Below are 14,795 nucleotides of genomic sequence, written 5' to 3' on the forward strand. Positions count from 1 at the left end.
GGGGGAGCATAGGACTGCTCAGCTCCCCTAATAAAGATTGAAAAGGGCCATTCTGCATAATGAAGATTTTTACTGTAGGAACTTAAAATATATATTTGATTTGAAAACAGATTCACTAAAGGATACTAAGGTAGAATTACAACTTTTACTTATGTAAAGGGACTAAATATTTGTTTATCGAGTTTGCAAAATAGTTATCCAACACAAGATTTTAACTTAAACACAGCATGATAGGTAGATAGCTGATAGGTAGACCATTTAAGGCTTTAAATACAAACGGTGCCACTTTATACTGGATTCTGTAATGTACAGGCAGCCAGTGCATGACTATCAATACTGGAGTAATATGATCTCTCTCTTTTTGTTGTCCCAGTCAGTAATCTGACTGCAGCATTTTGCACTAATTGTAGAAGAGCAAATATACAGTATACAGTGAATTACAGTAGTCCAGTCTAGATTTAAGAAAATCATGTAGAAACCTTTTCTGAGTGTTTCAAACAGATTTTAGTCTGGAGATTGTTCTGAGCTGGAACAAACTTCTCTTGACCACAGCACAAGATTTTAACCTGTGTTTTAGTAAACAGAATTAAGGACCCAGGGTGCTCTAGACAGAGGTTGCAGTTTTTCCAGGACTCATGATGGCAGCATAGGTGTAGTAATGTCAGCAGGGTAGAAACCATCCTAACGTTTCAGTCTGTGTGCTGTAAATTATAGTGTTAACACTTTATATAAAGAGTTTGCCACCACCATAGAAGTGATTTAAAACTACTTTTTAATAAAGGGGTTTATATTGATTACATGGGCTAATCGGTTGGGGTTTTCCCCCTTTATTTGTTTATATATTTATTTATTACAGGGTTTTTTTTACTCTCTGATATGATGACATCGCTACTTTCTCCACTGATTTATCTACACTGTATTTATTGATCGTCTTGTTCTTGGTCCCAGTGGTGCCACTGAAACTCCTGGAAACACCCTTGACCAAGATGCTCCAGTAGCATGATGATCTGAGCAGATGAAGACATTTCACTGCCATCTAATATGTAAAACCTTTTAAACACAGTGTTTACTATGCAGAAAACTGAGAGCACATCAAGTCATAGTCAAATTCCACAAATATTGTAAAAAACAATCAACAGCAAGAGCCCCATGTGATGACATGGATTTCATAATATGTCAGTATCTCACTTTTTTAATCATACTCTCATAGGTTCATACTATGGTAAATCATTCCCTCATGTTAATTTTAAATGACAGCAAAACATTAACTGTTCAGTTGCAAGGCATCAACCTTTTGTACAGAAAAACCCCATGTTTTAAAAAAAGAAATAAATACTGGTAATCAAAGGCATGAACATAACAATAACATATTCTTTTGGTATTCTTTTTGTCAAAGAAGCTACATCAAATTACTATTCAAACAGGTGAATGAATGAATATAGTTTCATGTACACAAGCCTTGATAAATATGGCCCTACGGTATATAAGTCAAATTTACATTTTGGTATAAATTGTGCAGCAGTATGAAAATGAGATCACGATTCGGTCTGTGTGAAACCTGCAGGGTAACACAAATCTAGTTACAAATCTGCAGAGAACAATAAACCAGACAGAGGAGGGCTGAGGAGGAGCTGCAGTCATAGTGAGCTTGAAGCACAGCAGTCAGGTCATCAAGCAGCTCCCTGTTTCCATGTGTCAGCAAAAGAGATGAAGTGCAGTGCCATGCAAATGGACAGGCAACCATAAACACAGACAACCAGCAAACCAGGCAGGAACCCCAAGCATCAGTCCAAACAGAGTATTTTAAAGGAACACTATTCTGTTATTATTACTATACCATAAATCTCCACTTTAATCACATTTTGCATGGATTGCATCTGGGAATGCTGTGATCTGATATTTGGATCACATACCAGTCCAATCCTTACTTGTAAAGCTGGATTGGATATAGGTGATGATGAGCTACATGTTGTTTACTACACTACACAGCAGCAACAGAGCATAGTTAGCTAACAGCAAAGGAAGGCAGTTTGGAGGCCCTTCACATTGGCTACAACAACAGCTTTTCTTTATATGTTTGCCGTAGTTTCAATTTAACTGCAACTGTGGTCAATGTGAGCAGGTATGACTAAAAGACACTGACGACAAAGAAAAGTCACTGTCATTTGTATCTTAGAGGCAGTGCGTGTTTGGAAGCTTTTACCACATTTACAGGAATGTAAGATGTTGTAACCAGCCGTGTTAACAGTTCTTCACTTCATCTGTCTCTGTCAGCTCCAACCCGCATGCAATGTGTGTGTGTGTGTGTGTGTGTGTGTAACAGTAAATTAAGGTGCACTCAGAACAAAGAAGGACCACAAAAACTAACATAAATAAGGGTAGTATGGAGTAGCACATGACTCAGAGCCCAGAAATCAACATTACTGAAGCAGTGAGGGATCATCAAAACAAAAGGCAGCCAACATCAAAAGAAGAGCGTATGAGGGTTCAGGCATTGTTGATGAATAAAGGTGGCCATATCAAATATCAACTTTCAAGTTCGTTAGAATTATCCAAACATCCATCCATCCATCCATTCGCTTCCGCTTATCCTTTTCAGGGTCGCGGGGGGCGCTGGAGCCTATCCCAGCTGTCATAGGGCGAGAGGCAGGGTACACCCTGGACAGGTCGCCAGTCTGTCACAGGGCCAACACACAGGGACAGACAACCATTCGCGCTCACATTCACACCTAGTGACAATTTGGATTATCCAATTAACCTATGCCCACAAGCTGCATGTCTTTGGACGGTGGGAGGAAGCCGGAGTACCCGGAGGGAACCCACGCAAACACGGGGAGAACATGCAAACTCCACACAGAAAGACCCCGGCCTGATGTTGGAATTGATCTCAGGACCTTCTTGCTGTGCGGCATTATTATCCAAACATATACTGCATTTTCATTTAGGTTTCTATTATTCACCACAGCCACTTCCCAATTTACCCAGCAAAATATAAAGAGATAAGGAGTGACACAAGACTTTTGCACAGCACCGCATACTAACCTAATGAGCGAACAAAACATCTACAGTGTGAGGAAAAGCTGCATTTAAAGTAGTAAAACACTGAGTAAAACATCATTGTCCTGTACATGAAAAAATTAAGTCCATCTGAAGAGAAACTGCGCATATATGATAATAATGATTCCCCATTGAATCAATGAATAGAACTATTAACAAAAAAATATCACAATGTCACTATTTTATTATTAATCTATGCTGCTGTTGCTGCATTAAGACACTATAGTAGATCAAATGTTTTGCTTTAGAGTAAGATTTCAAAGAAGAGACATCTTTACTGAGACCAGTCATTAAAGACCAGTCTTGTTTCAGGCGTGAGGAAATTTTTTTTTTTTTTTTTTAAAAATCAATCTTTCCATCTTGTGAAGACACACACATGGGGCTCCTGTGTATTACTGATAGTCCTCTCCTACAACCACACACAGTGGCAGACAACAATAACCCTGGACAGCAGCATGTACAGAATCTGTACTGACAAAGCTGTGAGGTGATAGCCCTTCTCTTGTTCTTGCTACACACATTAAATAAATGCACACATGTAAGGTGTACGCACATCTCTGAGATTGTTCATCTTTAAGACACTGCCCGGAGCCTTTTTGCTCACCACAGTCTTACACAGATAATGAGGAAGCAGTGTCAGTTACAGAGCGCAAAGGAAAAGATTGGCTGGGAAGAACTAGGGTGTGTTTGCATGTCACAGAGTACCAGTCACTTGTTTCTATTTCTTTGCTGGATCAGATAAAGATGAAGTTTCAGGCCTTTGCGCTTAAAAAACAAGGTCACCAGGATGTGAGAATCTGATACCCGTTTCCTTGACAGCAAAATGTGTGAGAAGGCTTTTGCACAGTGAGTGGATTACACAGGTAAGAATAAACTTTATCTCACTGAATCTCACATCAACACATGACAAGCCCATTATTCACCCATTACTCGGTGCAAGCCCTCATTCATGGAGCACTGAACTTGTCAACAGAGCAATTTAATAAAATCCTCAGGCTGTCTGCCCTCTTAAAAAAGATAAGAAAGAGTACTTGGGGGAAGAAGGGTGGAGAATTGTTTAATTTCTTGACTAGTCAGGCGTGTGATGTATTTAACCCACCCTTTCTCTATTTTTGTTATTACAGTTGGGTTTTTAAAATTATACAGCATGTCTGCCCTCGTGAGTCAGTAGTGAGTCATTTAACTCGCCTGTAGTAAGAGCAGTAAAGCCAGTCAAGCACATTACAAAGGATTTACTTGTTAACCCCACTCTGATTAGATAAATACAGCAAGAACAGCCGGATTCATGGTCAAAACACCACAGAAAAACATTCACCTATGATGAGTAGTTAGAGGGCATGCATGAGCAGTACAGTAAACATCTGGAGGGAGATATTTGTAGCAGTCCCTCTGCTATCGATAATCCCATCTTGCAAACTCATACTCCAAGATCCTGTAATCTACTGGCCTGGTTTGTTTGGACATGACAGCTCATTATCCTGGCCTACTGCTGTTGCTTAAGGATGCCTGAACTACAGGGGCCTGCATGCTCTGCAGTCGGCTCATGGCTCGGCTGGATCAACATCTGTGGCCAAAATGACACATCATCCTCTCGCTTTGCGGCACCAAATGTCCCGGCTTCCTACGGCAACATGATTGTGTAACGACACGAAACGAGGACGGGACATTGAGGAAAAGACGATATAAACATGGCACACCAGGAGCGTGCTAAGCATTAGCAAGAAATATGGTTTATGTGCTAATGAATGGGCCGCGTCTCCGCTGGCATGTTGTACAGTGGATTTTTTTTTCACTGATACAAATGGAGCAGACCCTGGAAGCAGCAGCTGCTACTGATGTCGGCCCGTTCAGTTATCATAGCATTTAATAAACCAATAATCTCGCGAGCCCTTCAACTGACTGCTCGTGAAAACGCTAATGTTTAATTTAAATATAAAACCGTCAAATAAACAAATACGATTCGTTAACGCTTACCTGCACTCCTTTTCCATAATCGGAGCGGTGTGTTTAGCGGCGCTCCCAAGCCGGTCTGTCGTAAACGTCAAACGTGTGTTACCGGCTAATTAAAATCTTAATGAACCACCGAGGACAAATACGCCGTCCAGCACAGTGCCATCCTCCTGCCGCCGTTCGACCGGGGAGGAAGCGCCGCGTATCTCGCTCGCTGGTCGCGAGGCAGCGCACGCGGTGAGAGGGGACGTGCGCGTGCGAACCGAGTTTAGAGGAGAAAAATATTTCTGGAGGCGTCCACTGAAATAACCATGACAGCCGTGTGATGTAGTCAACGGCTCAGCAGGGATGTGGTATAAACGGATGCATCAATCATTGCAAGTAAATCACACAGAATGGCTGGCGTTCTTAGGCTTCAGGTTGAGCTCGAGGTAAGGCGAACCAATCAAACTGCGGAACGAGGCGCGAGCGACACGCCACGAGCCAATGGCAGGGCCGAATTACGGGATTCCAGTGGAAGGACAACGTATACAACCAATCACCGAGGAGCTTTATTCTGTCAGAAGGCGGGCTCCGCAGGTGTCACAGAGCGGTGTCAGTTAAACGGATTTATCGGTATTTGGCAACGATATTATTCATTATCTGACAATAAAATAAAATAAAAAATCATGTAATTGTTTCAGCTAATTTGTGGTAATACTTTTGATTATCTTATAACCGACAGAAGCAGCTACCTGTTACTGGATAGTGAGAGTGCATAATAATAATAAAAATAATAATAATAAGTATAATGTAAAGTGTCAAAACTAATTGTGCTGGAGGTTATAAGTGCTGAGGAATCACTCATATGTAAGTAGCATTTAAACTAACCTATTAGTTATTGTATTGACTAGTCTACTTTGTATTTGAGAAGTTAATGATTTGTATGGAGACGTTATTCTGTTAAATAACAACTAGAGAAACATCTAGTTGTTTCTCTAGAAACAACACCTTAACTTTCCTGAGTTTAATCTTATGTGAACTAATCAATCAAGATGTGATTTAATCAAGATCTGATTAGAGAATGTAAACTCAGTAAAGAAAGGGGGTGATCAAAGTGCAGTTGCTTCAAGATGAGGTTAGTAATACAGCATTTAAAGCTGGAAAAAAGGAGCCAAGATTAGATCTTCCGGGCCAGATCTTTGGCCGAGACTTGCCAGTTTTGAATCACAATAGCCCCATTGAGAATTCTGCTACAGCTTTGCTACCAATGTTGCCAATAAAAACACACGCACATTTCACATAGTGTATGAAGTAAAAATAATTATATAACATGGTGTAAGATTCTGCACATTGCCTCTGCTATGGAAAGGCAGACCTGGTTCCAGGGAAACACTGAACAAACACACAATACGTAATCAAAATAATCCCAGTTTTCTTTTCTTTATTTTTGTTAGTTTCTGTTATTTTTACCTTCCAAGAGACACCCGGTTTTTAATAGACTAACAAAAGTGTCACTTTATAGTCAAACTATGATTAATTGGACTGTACAAATATAAAGTGATAAAAATTTAGATTCAAATATTGTCTCAGTGTCCTCTATTCCCCCCAAATTCACATTCACTTTTTAGAGACATCTTGAATTTCAGTTATATATGGAAATGTGACCTAACATATTGAGACATGCCACAATACAACAAATGATGATGGTGTTTTAATAAAAGGATATCTTTTAATTGACTTTTATTTTCTTACTCTCTAAAGGCAGGGCTTGAAGGGTGACTGACTTACTGTGCACAGTATTGATAATGTGCATCATCTGGACAATTACTTTATTGCCATCAAGTGGACAAATTGGATACTACACTTTTCCATACCCAAAGCAGCAAATACAGCTTAACTGATACCTACTGTTTGTTGTTGTTGTTGTTGTTGTTGTTTTATTATTATTTTTTTTAATCGAATTATTGGCATTTATGGATGTTGGTGTACAAAATTTCGGAGACATCGTGCATTTCTTCATATTTTGTTTTCAAGGAGCCATGCTTAATATGGTTTCTTAAAGTGGTCTTGGACAGTGGTATACCAGCTCCAGCTCAAGACTAAGAAATTTAGAAAATCATGGATTGATGGAATACATATTTTTATTCTTTCGTTCAAATCATACAAAGGACGTCAGGACAGAGACACAACAGTGAATGCCTATAGCCATTTGTAAAACACGGTGAAGGCTCTGCGGTTTAGGACTGCATTTCAATCAGTGCTGATGGAGATATTCTCTCTTCTACGGAATTATGACTGCAGAAAAGTTTAATCAGTCAAATCTACCATGCATAACCACCTGTGAAGCAACTGATTTGGCATGGTAGTGGTTTTACAAAATACAGACTTTAAATCTTGTTAGAATTGTACAAGGTTTTTTTTATTTTTTATTTTTTACTTATATACTGTATCTCCATGTATGTTTACGTGTTTCAATCCATGCACCTCTTTTCAATTTTCCTAACAAAATATAAAGAAGGGGGCCTGAAGACATTTTCAGAGTAATGTATGTATAATCATTTTCTTTATAATTTTACTAAAACAAGCATCGATACCGGTACCGGCAGACAATCACTTTTTGCCACAACACCGGCCCTCTGCTGATGCATTCAGGTGTTCTTCCAAATACCGTAATAATGAAAAAAAGTATAGGTATAAAAGTCAAGACCATGATTTTTGGCTTAAGAACATAGACCGTACGTAAGCTCATGCGTGAGAGTTAAGGTGGCGGAGAACCGGAAAATTCAGCCATCGAAGTGTTTTATTTAAATATTAATGTTGAAAATGGAATCAGAAAGCTAAACATTATCCAGATTGTACCTGAACGCAGCATATGTGTGTGCTCGTTAGAAGCTCCTAGCTAGCTCGTTAGTTTCACGCAGATCGATAATCCGCGGAGTGTAAAATTTCATAGCAAGGTGACGTTGATGTTTCTTCATATTTTTTCTGCATTACATTCTGAAATGCGTAGACGTGTTTGAAAACTAAGAAATGCTTTGAACGCTTTGCACCCGTCTTAAATTTGTTGATTTGAAGGTTGCTTCGGTAGCTAGCATGCTATGCAAATTCATGTTAGCTTCGCTCCGATTCAGTTTTGATTTGATATAGACAGCTTAGCTTTAGGTGCAATAGATAATTTTGTTTCTGAATAGTCACCCATTTTAAATACCGTGTAATTAACAATATTAGAGTAACATAAATGGAAATGTTTGCCGACCCTAGCTTGCTAACTAGCCGGTATGAATGAAGGGGAAGGACTCCATTGTTTATACCGGGTCACACGCTGACCTGCTATCATTTTACTTGTTTTAGTTATCCTTTGTATTACACTAGACATTAAACAGTGAGCAGACAGAGGTCCATTCTGACTATCCCCAGCCTTAAATTCGCTGATTAGATTTGACTTAATTGAGCATTTTTATTCTTATTTTTTTAATTATTCTATCAGCCTAGCACGTCAACAATTCGTTATTAACACTCTGTTCATCTGTTAATTTATGTACACTGTTATTTATATAGGTACGTGTCTAATGATGATTAATTTATTGGTTAATAATTGTAAAAGGTATAAAGATATACTTTTGATTTATTTATTCATACTTTTAAAACCTCCTGGCTTTCTCATAAACTATTAATCCACATATTAAAGAGGGTTCTTAGATATAATCTCTACTATAACAAATGTCCTTGCTTTACATTCTTTTATACAGATGTCAGAGAATAATCTTGATAATGAACTTCTGGATTATGAAGAGGATGAGGAGCCTCAGGGAGTCCCAGAGAGTGGGACCCCAGCAAATAAAAAGGAGGTGAAGGGGTCATATGTATCCATCCACAGCTCGGGATTCAGAGACTTTCTCCTCAAACCAGAGCTGCTCCGTGCCATCGTTGACTGTGGTTTTGAGCATCCCTCAGAAGGTGGATAGCAGGGTTATTTAAAGTTCAAATAAACTCCTGGACATGATCCTGATCATAGAACTACAGCCACACATAATAAATTATTTCTTATGATGTTGTAACTGCACGCTTAGTATGTATATAAAGCAAAATGTATAATTGCCAATTGGTTTTACTTTCAGTTCAACATGAATGCATCCCTCAAGCTATCCTGGGCATGGATATCCTGTGTCAGGCCAAGTCTGGTATGGGAAAGACAGCAGTGTTTGTGCTAGCCACCTTGCAGCAGATAGAACCTGTGGATGGTCAGGTGAGTTTGTCATTACACAGTTTTACAAGTTCTCTAATTCTGCGTTGTTATGAGACGTTACATAGTTGGCTAAGAAATTAAAGAAAAGATGTGAATCCTTAACCCCTGCAGCAAAAATAACAGGTAGCTCTGTTATGCTCTGGGAGCACAGTTCAGGAAGAAGAAAGGCCTCTTTCAGATCAATATGATTTTTTTTTTTTGATTGATCACATTTATTTTCAAACACATTTCTACAATAGTAGAAGTGAACTCCCAAGACAAGCCTATAGATTGTGTTGTTGGTTAACATTTCGGTGTGTGATTATCTACTGTAATTTGCATGTGTTACACACCCAGTGTTTTTGACTACAAACAATACAGACATTATGTTAAGCATTAGCAAACTTTATTCTGGAATTACTCAGGCTTTGATGAAATCAGATAATCAGAAAAGGTCTCTGTCTGAATGAGAACCAGAAGCGTTTGAGTTCATGTCCGATGTCTTTAGCTTCTAGTCCAGCACGGTACCTTTAAGATCTTTTTAAGTATTTTCTAATTTGCTATTTCACATTATAAAGTAGTCATGATTTGGGGGATTTATAAAGGAAGTTTGTGATATTGTAATGGCATTATACACAAATGAGATAAACAACAATGTACATGCTATATAAAGATGAAAGCGATGATAAAACCTCTGTGTTGTTTCCTTGCAGGTGTCTGTCCTCGTGATGTGCCACACACGAGAGTTGGCCTTCCAGATCAGCAAAGAGTACGAGCGCTTCTCCAAGTACATGCCCACTGTCAAGGTGTCAGTGTTCTTTGGTGGCATGGCTATCAAGAAGGATGAGGAAGTCCTGAAAAAGAACTGCCCTCACATTGTTGTAGGAACTCCAGGACGTACACTGGCCCTCATTCGTAACAAGACCCTCAGTGTGAAGAACATCAAACACTTTGTGCTTGATGAGTGTGATAAGATGCTGGAGCAGTTGGGTAAGTGAGAGGAACCAAGCTGTTTATAGTCGACTCTTGGTGAAGGCTTTTGACCAGTATGTAGGAATGGCGATAGAGTGTGTCAAGTAAATATTGTTGAGATAAATTCTGATGGTGATTACATACATTTTGCTTATTAAAGGTCATCATTAAAAATTACACCATATATAGATATATATATATATATATAATTTTGGATGTATCATTTATTTCCTTGCAAAAGACATGAGACGTGATGTCCAGGAAATCTTCCGACTGACGCCTCATGAGAAGCAAGTTATGATGTTCAGTGCAACTCTGAGCAAGGAGATCCGCCCCGTGTGCCGCAAGTTCATGCAGGATGTGAGTTTACATGTGGCCATACACGTTATATCTGTGCAGCTTCATGTATGGCAAAAACATCAATGTCTCTCGCAACATTATGTTCCTTAGTGTGCACTACAGCAAAGCAAGCCTACACTTAAAAATTTCCAGGGAAAACACTATCTAGGCTACTTTTGTCCTAACATTTTACTTATGCTAAGTCATTGGTTACAGTGCTGTATCACTACTATTGCACTATAATGTTGCCACTGGCATTTTGTTTGAAAATGGCAGCAGCAAATTAGTAAATGTGTCATCAGTGAGAGCAGCTTATTGAAAAAGAAGGATGGGAAAAAACCTCCATTTCCTTAAACTTACAAATGTTGCTGCCTATAGAGTGCTAGCAGCAATAAAATGATGTTCAGTGGTTTTTTTTTCTCAGCGTCAGAAATATAATTGAAAATAGTCGAGTTTCCTTTTATTTTTGCCAATTTGTTGCTGCCTTTGTCATATTTGCTCACAAAGCAGGCAAATTGAACCTCTCAGCAGTTTAGAATTGTCCTTTTCCAGGTAATCTGTAGATCTGTCTGAGAGACTAATGCTGGTCATTCTGTCCTTTGCTGTGTAGCCGATGGAAGTGTTTGTGGATGATGAGACCAAGTTGACACTTCATGGTCTACAGCAGTATTACTGCAAGTTGAAGGACAGCGAGAAGAACCGAAAGCTGTTCGACCTGCTTGATGTGCTCGAGTTCAACCAGGTATCAGTGGTAATATTTTTGAGAGGAGTTGGAATCTGTTATGTCCATTTTATTTGTTTTAAATCCTTGCTAATTGTTAACAATTGCAGCTTTGTTTTTTTTTTATCCTTTTTTAATTTTTTAATTTATTTTATAAAATAACTTTTGTGTCTTGTCCTCTCTTAAACCCTCCCATGTCTGCCTTTTCCAGTACAAATCTGAAAATATGCAAGACTCAGCAGTTTCTTTTATATTCCTCGCAGGTGGTGATCTTTGTGAAGTCTGTAGCTCGCTGTGTTGCTCTGTCCCAGCTACTGGTGGAGCAGAACTTCCCTGCTATAGCCATCCATAGGGGCATGGCGCAGGAAGAGAGGTTGGTGCTGCGTCACTTTTGAAAGAAGACAGTGTTTTTTTTTGTTTTTTTTAAGTTTGTCATATTTTTTTGTCATGTGAGACTGTCCTCATTGTGTACTTTTTTTTTCCAGGCTCAAATGCTTGTAGACAGTGTCAGTACCTGTAAAAGACAGGCTAAAACTAGACCCAACTGACTATTAACTCTTAGTTTTGGATATAATCTTATTCAGTTCTGCAGTTCATGATGCTGTTGCTTCTCTACTCCTGCCAGGTTATCCCGATATCAGCAGTTCAAAGACTTCCAGCGGCGGATTTTGGTGGCAACCAACCTGTTTGGCCGTGGCATGGACATTGAACGAGTTAACATTGTCTTCAATTATGACATGCCAGAGGATTCTGACACATACCTTCACAGAGTGAGTAATATTTAATTTGAGACATTGGTATATTTTCATTTCCAAACCTCCCATTTCTGGTCTTTAAAGCTGAGGCCATGTGTAGCAGTAAATTTCTTGTGTATCGTTCAGGTGGCCCGTGCTGGCAGGTTTGGGACTAAAGGCCTGGCTGTCACCTTTGTGTCAGACGAGAGTGATGCCAAGACCCTGAATGAGGTTCAAGACCGCTTCGAGGTCAATGTAGCAGAGCTACCAGAAGAAATCGATATTTCTTCCTACAGTAAGTATCTTGTTGCTTGCAGGCGTCATGAACCTGGCTTAAAGACGCCCATTTAATAACTATATATAATATTAACTAAGTATTTTGGTGTCACACTGTATACCTCTTTATGACTAGTTTCACCTAGTGACAGCCAGCAACCACTAGCCAAGTGTTCAGGGAATGCACATTTTTTCCTAGTGTTGGGAGGTTTCCAGGAGGTCCCTGACTGGTCTGTAGGCCTTAGCTGCAACAGGTATTTGTTTACTAAGAACTTCAGAATCAGAGTCAGAAAGACTTTATTTATCCCCAAGGGGCAATTAAGATACAACAGAGCAGCATGATGTTGAAGATAAGGACAGCATAAACAGGCAAGAGTGAGATAATAAATACACAGAATATACAGTTTTAAAATTACACAGTTTTAAAATTAAAGTGACTTAAAGGTGAATAAATAACTGTAAGTGACTACAAGTGAATAAAGTCTCGGCAGTATAAAAAGTTTAGGGTAGTAGAGCAGGGCGATATGACCAAAAATATTTATCACGATATACATTTGAAAATTTGCGATAAGGATATAAGTGACGATATAATTGACACTAGACAAAATACTTTACAACTCCACAACTTTATTAGTGCAAAAAAAACATCAATGTATTTTCACTTAAACAAGCAGCTGTTTTTTATGAACTTATATAAAAATTCAACAGTGCAAATGCAAATTCCTCGCTGACAGTTTAACCAAAGGGCATTTCCAGTGGAAATTGGCCGACATATCCTCAGCATAACCATGTATAATATCCATAAAACTTAAAAGAGGTTATACACACACAACACGGTAATATTATGTTGAAGCACAGTACGTATCACTCCGCAAGGCGCCTGCCTACGATAGCCGTAATGCTCCGACAATCTATCAAGCGGTGCGGGTTCGTAGCTTAGCAAAGTCATACTAAAACATTTGACAGATTTTCGAGCGCCGTGTACCACATAAAATCGTTTCCAGGTCAGTAAACACAACCAGAATTCATACATAAGGCACACGGGATTATAAGGGGCACTGTCGATTTTCAGAAAAATCAAAGGATTGATTTGAAGTGTGCCGTATTTTCCAAAAAACACGGTAATAACGACGGCCCGCTAGCATGCGCTACCAAAAATAGTGCTTTGTTATGTATCTGAAGGACGAAAGCTAAACCGGTTCCACACCACTGAAGTTGCAGCATTTTTACAAACTCGTTTCATTCAACGATCCACTTTCGCTCTTCTTATTCTCCGTCGCCGCCATGCTTTTCCCGCCATGTGCGTATGAAAACAAAGGCACTGCGCATGTGCATTTTACCCATATTCTATCGCGATATTTCAGTTTCTTATCCTTGCCAAACATTATACCAGTATTACAGTGAACGGTATGATATGGCCCAGCCTTATAGAGTAGTTTATGTTTCTGGTGTGGGAAATGCTCTTATCGGCTGGAGTTAAAGGCTTTGGGGACAAAGGTGGCTCTCCTCCTCTGAGTCCTGCAGGAAATGCAGCGGAGGCGTCGCCCAGAGGGGAGCCATTGAAATGTGGGGTGAAGAATGTGAGAGGGGTCATTGATGAATTTGGCTGCCTGTCTAAGGGCCGGCTGGCTTGAAAACCTGTGCAAGAGTTCTGACAGGCAGGCCAATGATTTTAGAGCACACTGATGCAGTGTGCTGCAGTCTGTTCCTGTTCTGAAGGCTGAGGGAGTCGAACCAGCAGGTCATGGAGAAGGTCATGATGCTTTCCAGGAAGGCATAGTAAAAAGTCATCATGATGGGTGTGCTGACTCCAAAGGAGTTGAGTTCCCTATGAGGTATAGCCGTTGGTGGCACCTCCTGAGGAGCTGTTACACCACTCTACATCACTTCTTCTTTATCACTAGGAGAACCTTTTCGTAGTGTCACACTTTTGATTACAGGAAGTGGTGATTAACATTGTTTACTATGTATTTTGTTGTCTTGACTGCTAAAATTGTGAATGCATTTTGAGATTTTAGCTCTTCTTTAAAACTAAGCTAAGAAGTAGCCATGCATTTGCAAATGAAAGCCTGTAATTATGTACAGATAACAGGCCATGTTCACATACTACATCACTGCTGTGTAGAAATACTCAAGTGTGATAGCTACTGTATAAAGTTATTATAGAAATTTTCTCTACCTCATGTTAACCTCATGTCTCTTTGCAGTTGAACAGTCCAGATGAATGAAGCGCCCTTCCAGTGAAGATCATGTGATCCCTGTTGTTACTGTGTTTTGGTGGAAAAAAAGAAACCTTCAACATTTATTTTAATGTTTCCATCCAACCATTTGTGAAGGCACGTTCATAGTGATAAAACGTGTTTTGTCATCTCGCTGCAGAGTGTTTGTTTTAGTGTGTTCCTTGTTTAAAAAAAAAAAAGAAGCAAAAATCTGTGGATATATTGTTTTGGTTAAAGAAATAAACTTTTATACCTTATTCGACGGTGATGAACTTCACTTTGTGTGCTTTAAACATTTAACGCATGTCAGATGTTACATA

The 14,795-nt window shown here is 39.3% G+C and overlaps 2 protein-coding genes across 3 annotated transcripts in view; one reads left to right on the forward strand and one right to left on the reverse strand.

The window, feature by feature from the left end:
• Positions 1 to 5,442, reverse strand: part of evi5l (ecotropic viral integration site 5 like) — a 40,501-nt gene extending 35,059 nt beyond the window's left edge. For both annotated transcript variants that reach the window (XM_085163098.1, XM_085163097.1), the window contains exon 1: positions 5,032 to 5,442. The gene's annotated coding sequence lies outside the window, so the exon portion shown is untranslated. The remainder of the gene's footprint in view (positions 1 to 5,031) is intronic.
• A 2,381-nt stretch (positions 5,443 to 7,823) lies between these two features.
• On the forward strand, positions 7,824 to 14,732 carry LOC146516675 (ATP-dependent RNA helicase DDX39A-like). Its single transcript, XM_085163235.1, has 10 exons — positions 7,824 to 7,946; positions 8,739 to 8,946; positions 9,108 to 9,235; positions 9,928 to 10,204; positions 10,428 to 10,546; positions 11,136 to 11,267; positions 11,510 to 11,619; positions 11,872 to 12,016; positions 12,128 to 12,275; positions 14,464 to 14,732. Exons 2-10 carry the CDS (start codon positions 8,739 to 8,741, stop codon positions 14,478 to 14,480), a joined length of 1,284 nt encoding a protein of 427 aa, XP_085019361.1. The 5' UTR covers positions 7,824 to 7,946; the 3' UTR covers positions 14,481 to 14,732.
• The last annotated feature ends 63 nt before the right edge of the window (positions 14,733 to 14,795 follow it).

Source organism: Neolamprologus multifasciatus, chromosome 6 (assembly GCF_963576455.1).
Source record: "Neolamprologus multifasciatus chromosome 6, fNeoMul1.2, whole genome shotgun sequence".
In the NCBI taxonomy this organism is placed as follows: domain Eukaryota; kingdom Metazoa; phylum Chordata; class Actinopteri; order Cichliformes; family Cichlidae; genus Neolamprologus; species Neolamprologus multifasciatus.

Excerpts from the sequence above, each read along its gene's own strand:
- LOC146516675 (XM_085163235.1), top strand. The coding sequence starts at position 8,739 with ATGTCAGAGAATAATCTTGATAATGAACTTCTGGATTATGAAGAGGAT. Across the intron at positions 10,547-11,135 it reads GCCGCAAGTTCATGCAGGAT|CCGATGGAAGTGTTTGTGGA; the intron begins GTGAGTTTACAT and ends TTTGCTGTGTAG. Across the intron at positions 12,017-12,127 it reads CTGACACATACCTTCACAGA|GTGGCCCGTGCTGGCAGGTT; the intron begins GTGAGTAATATT and ends TGTATCGTTCAG.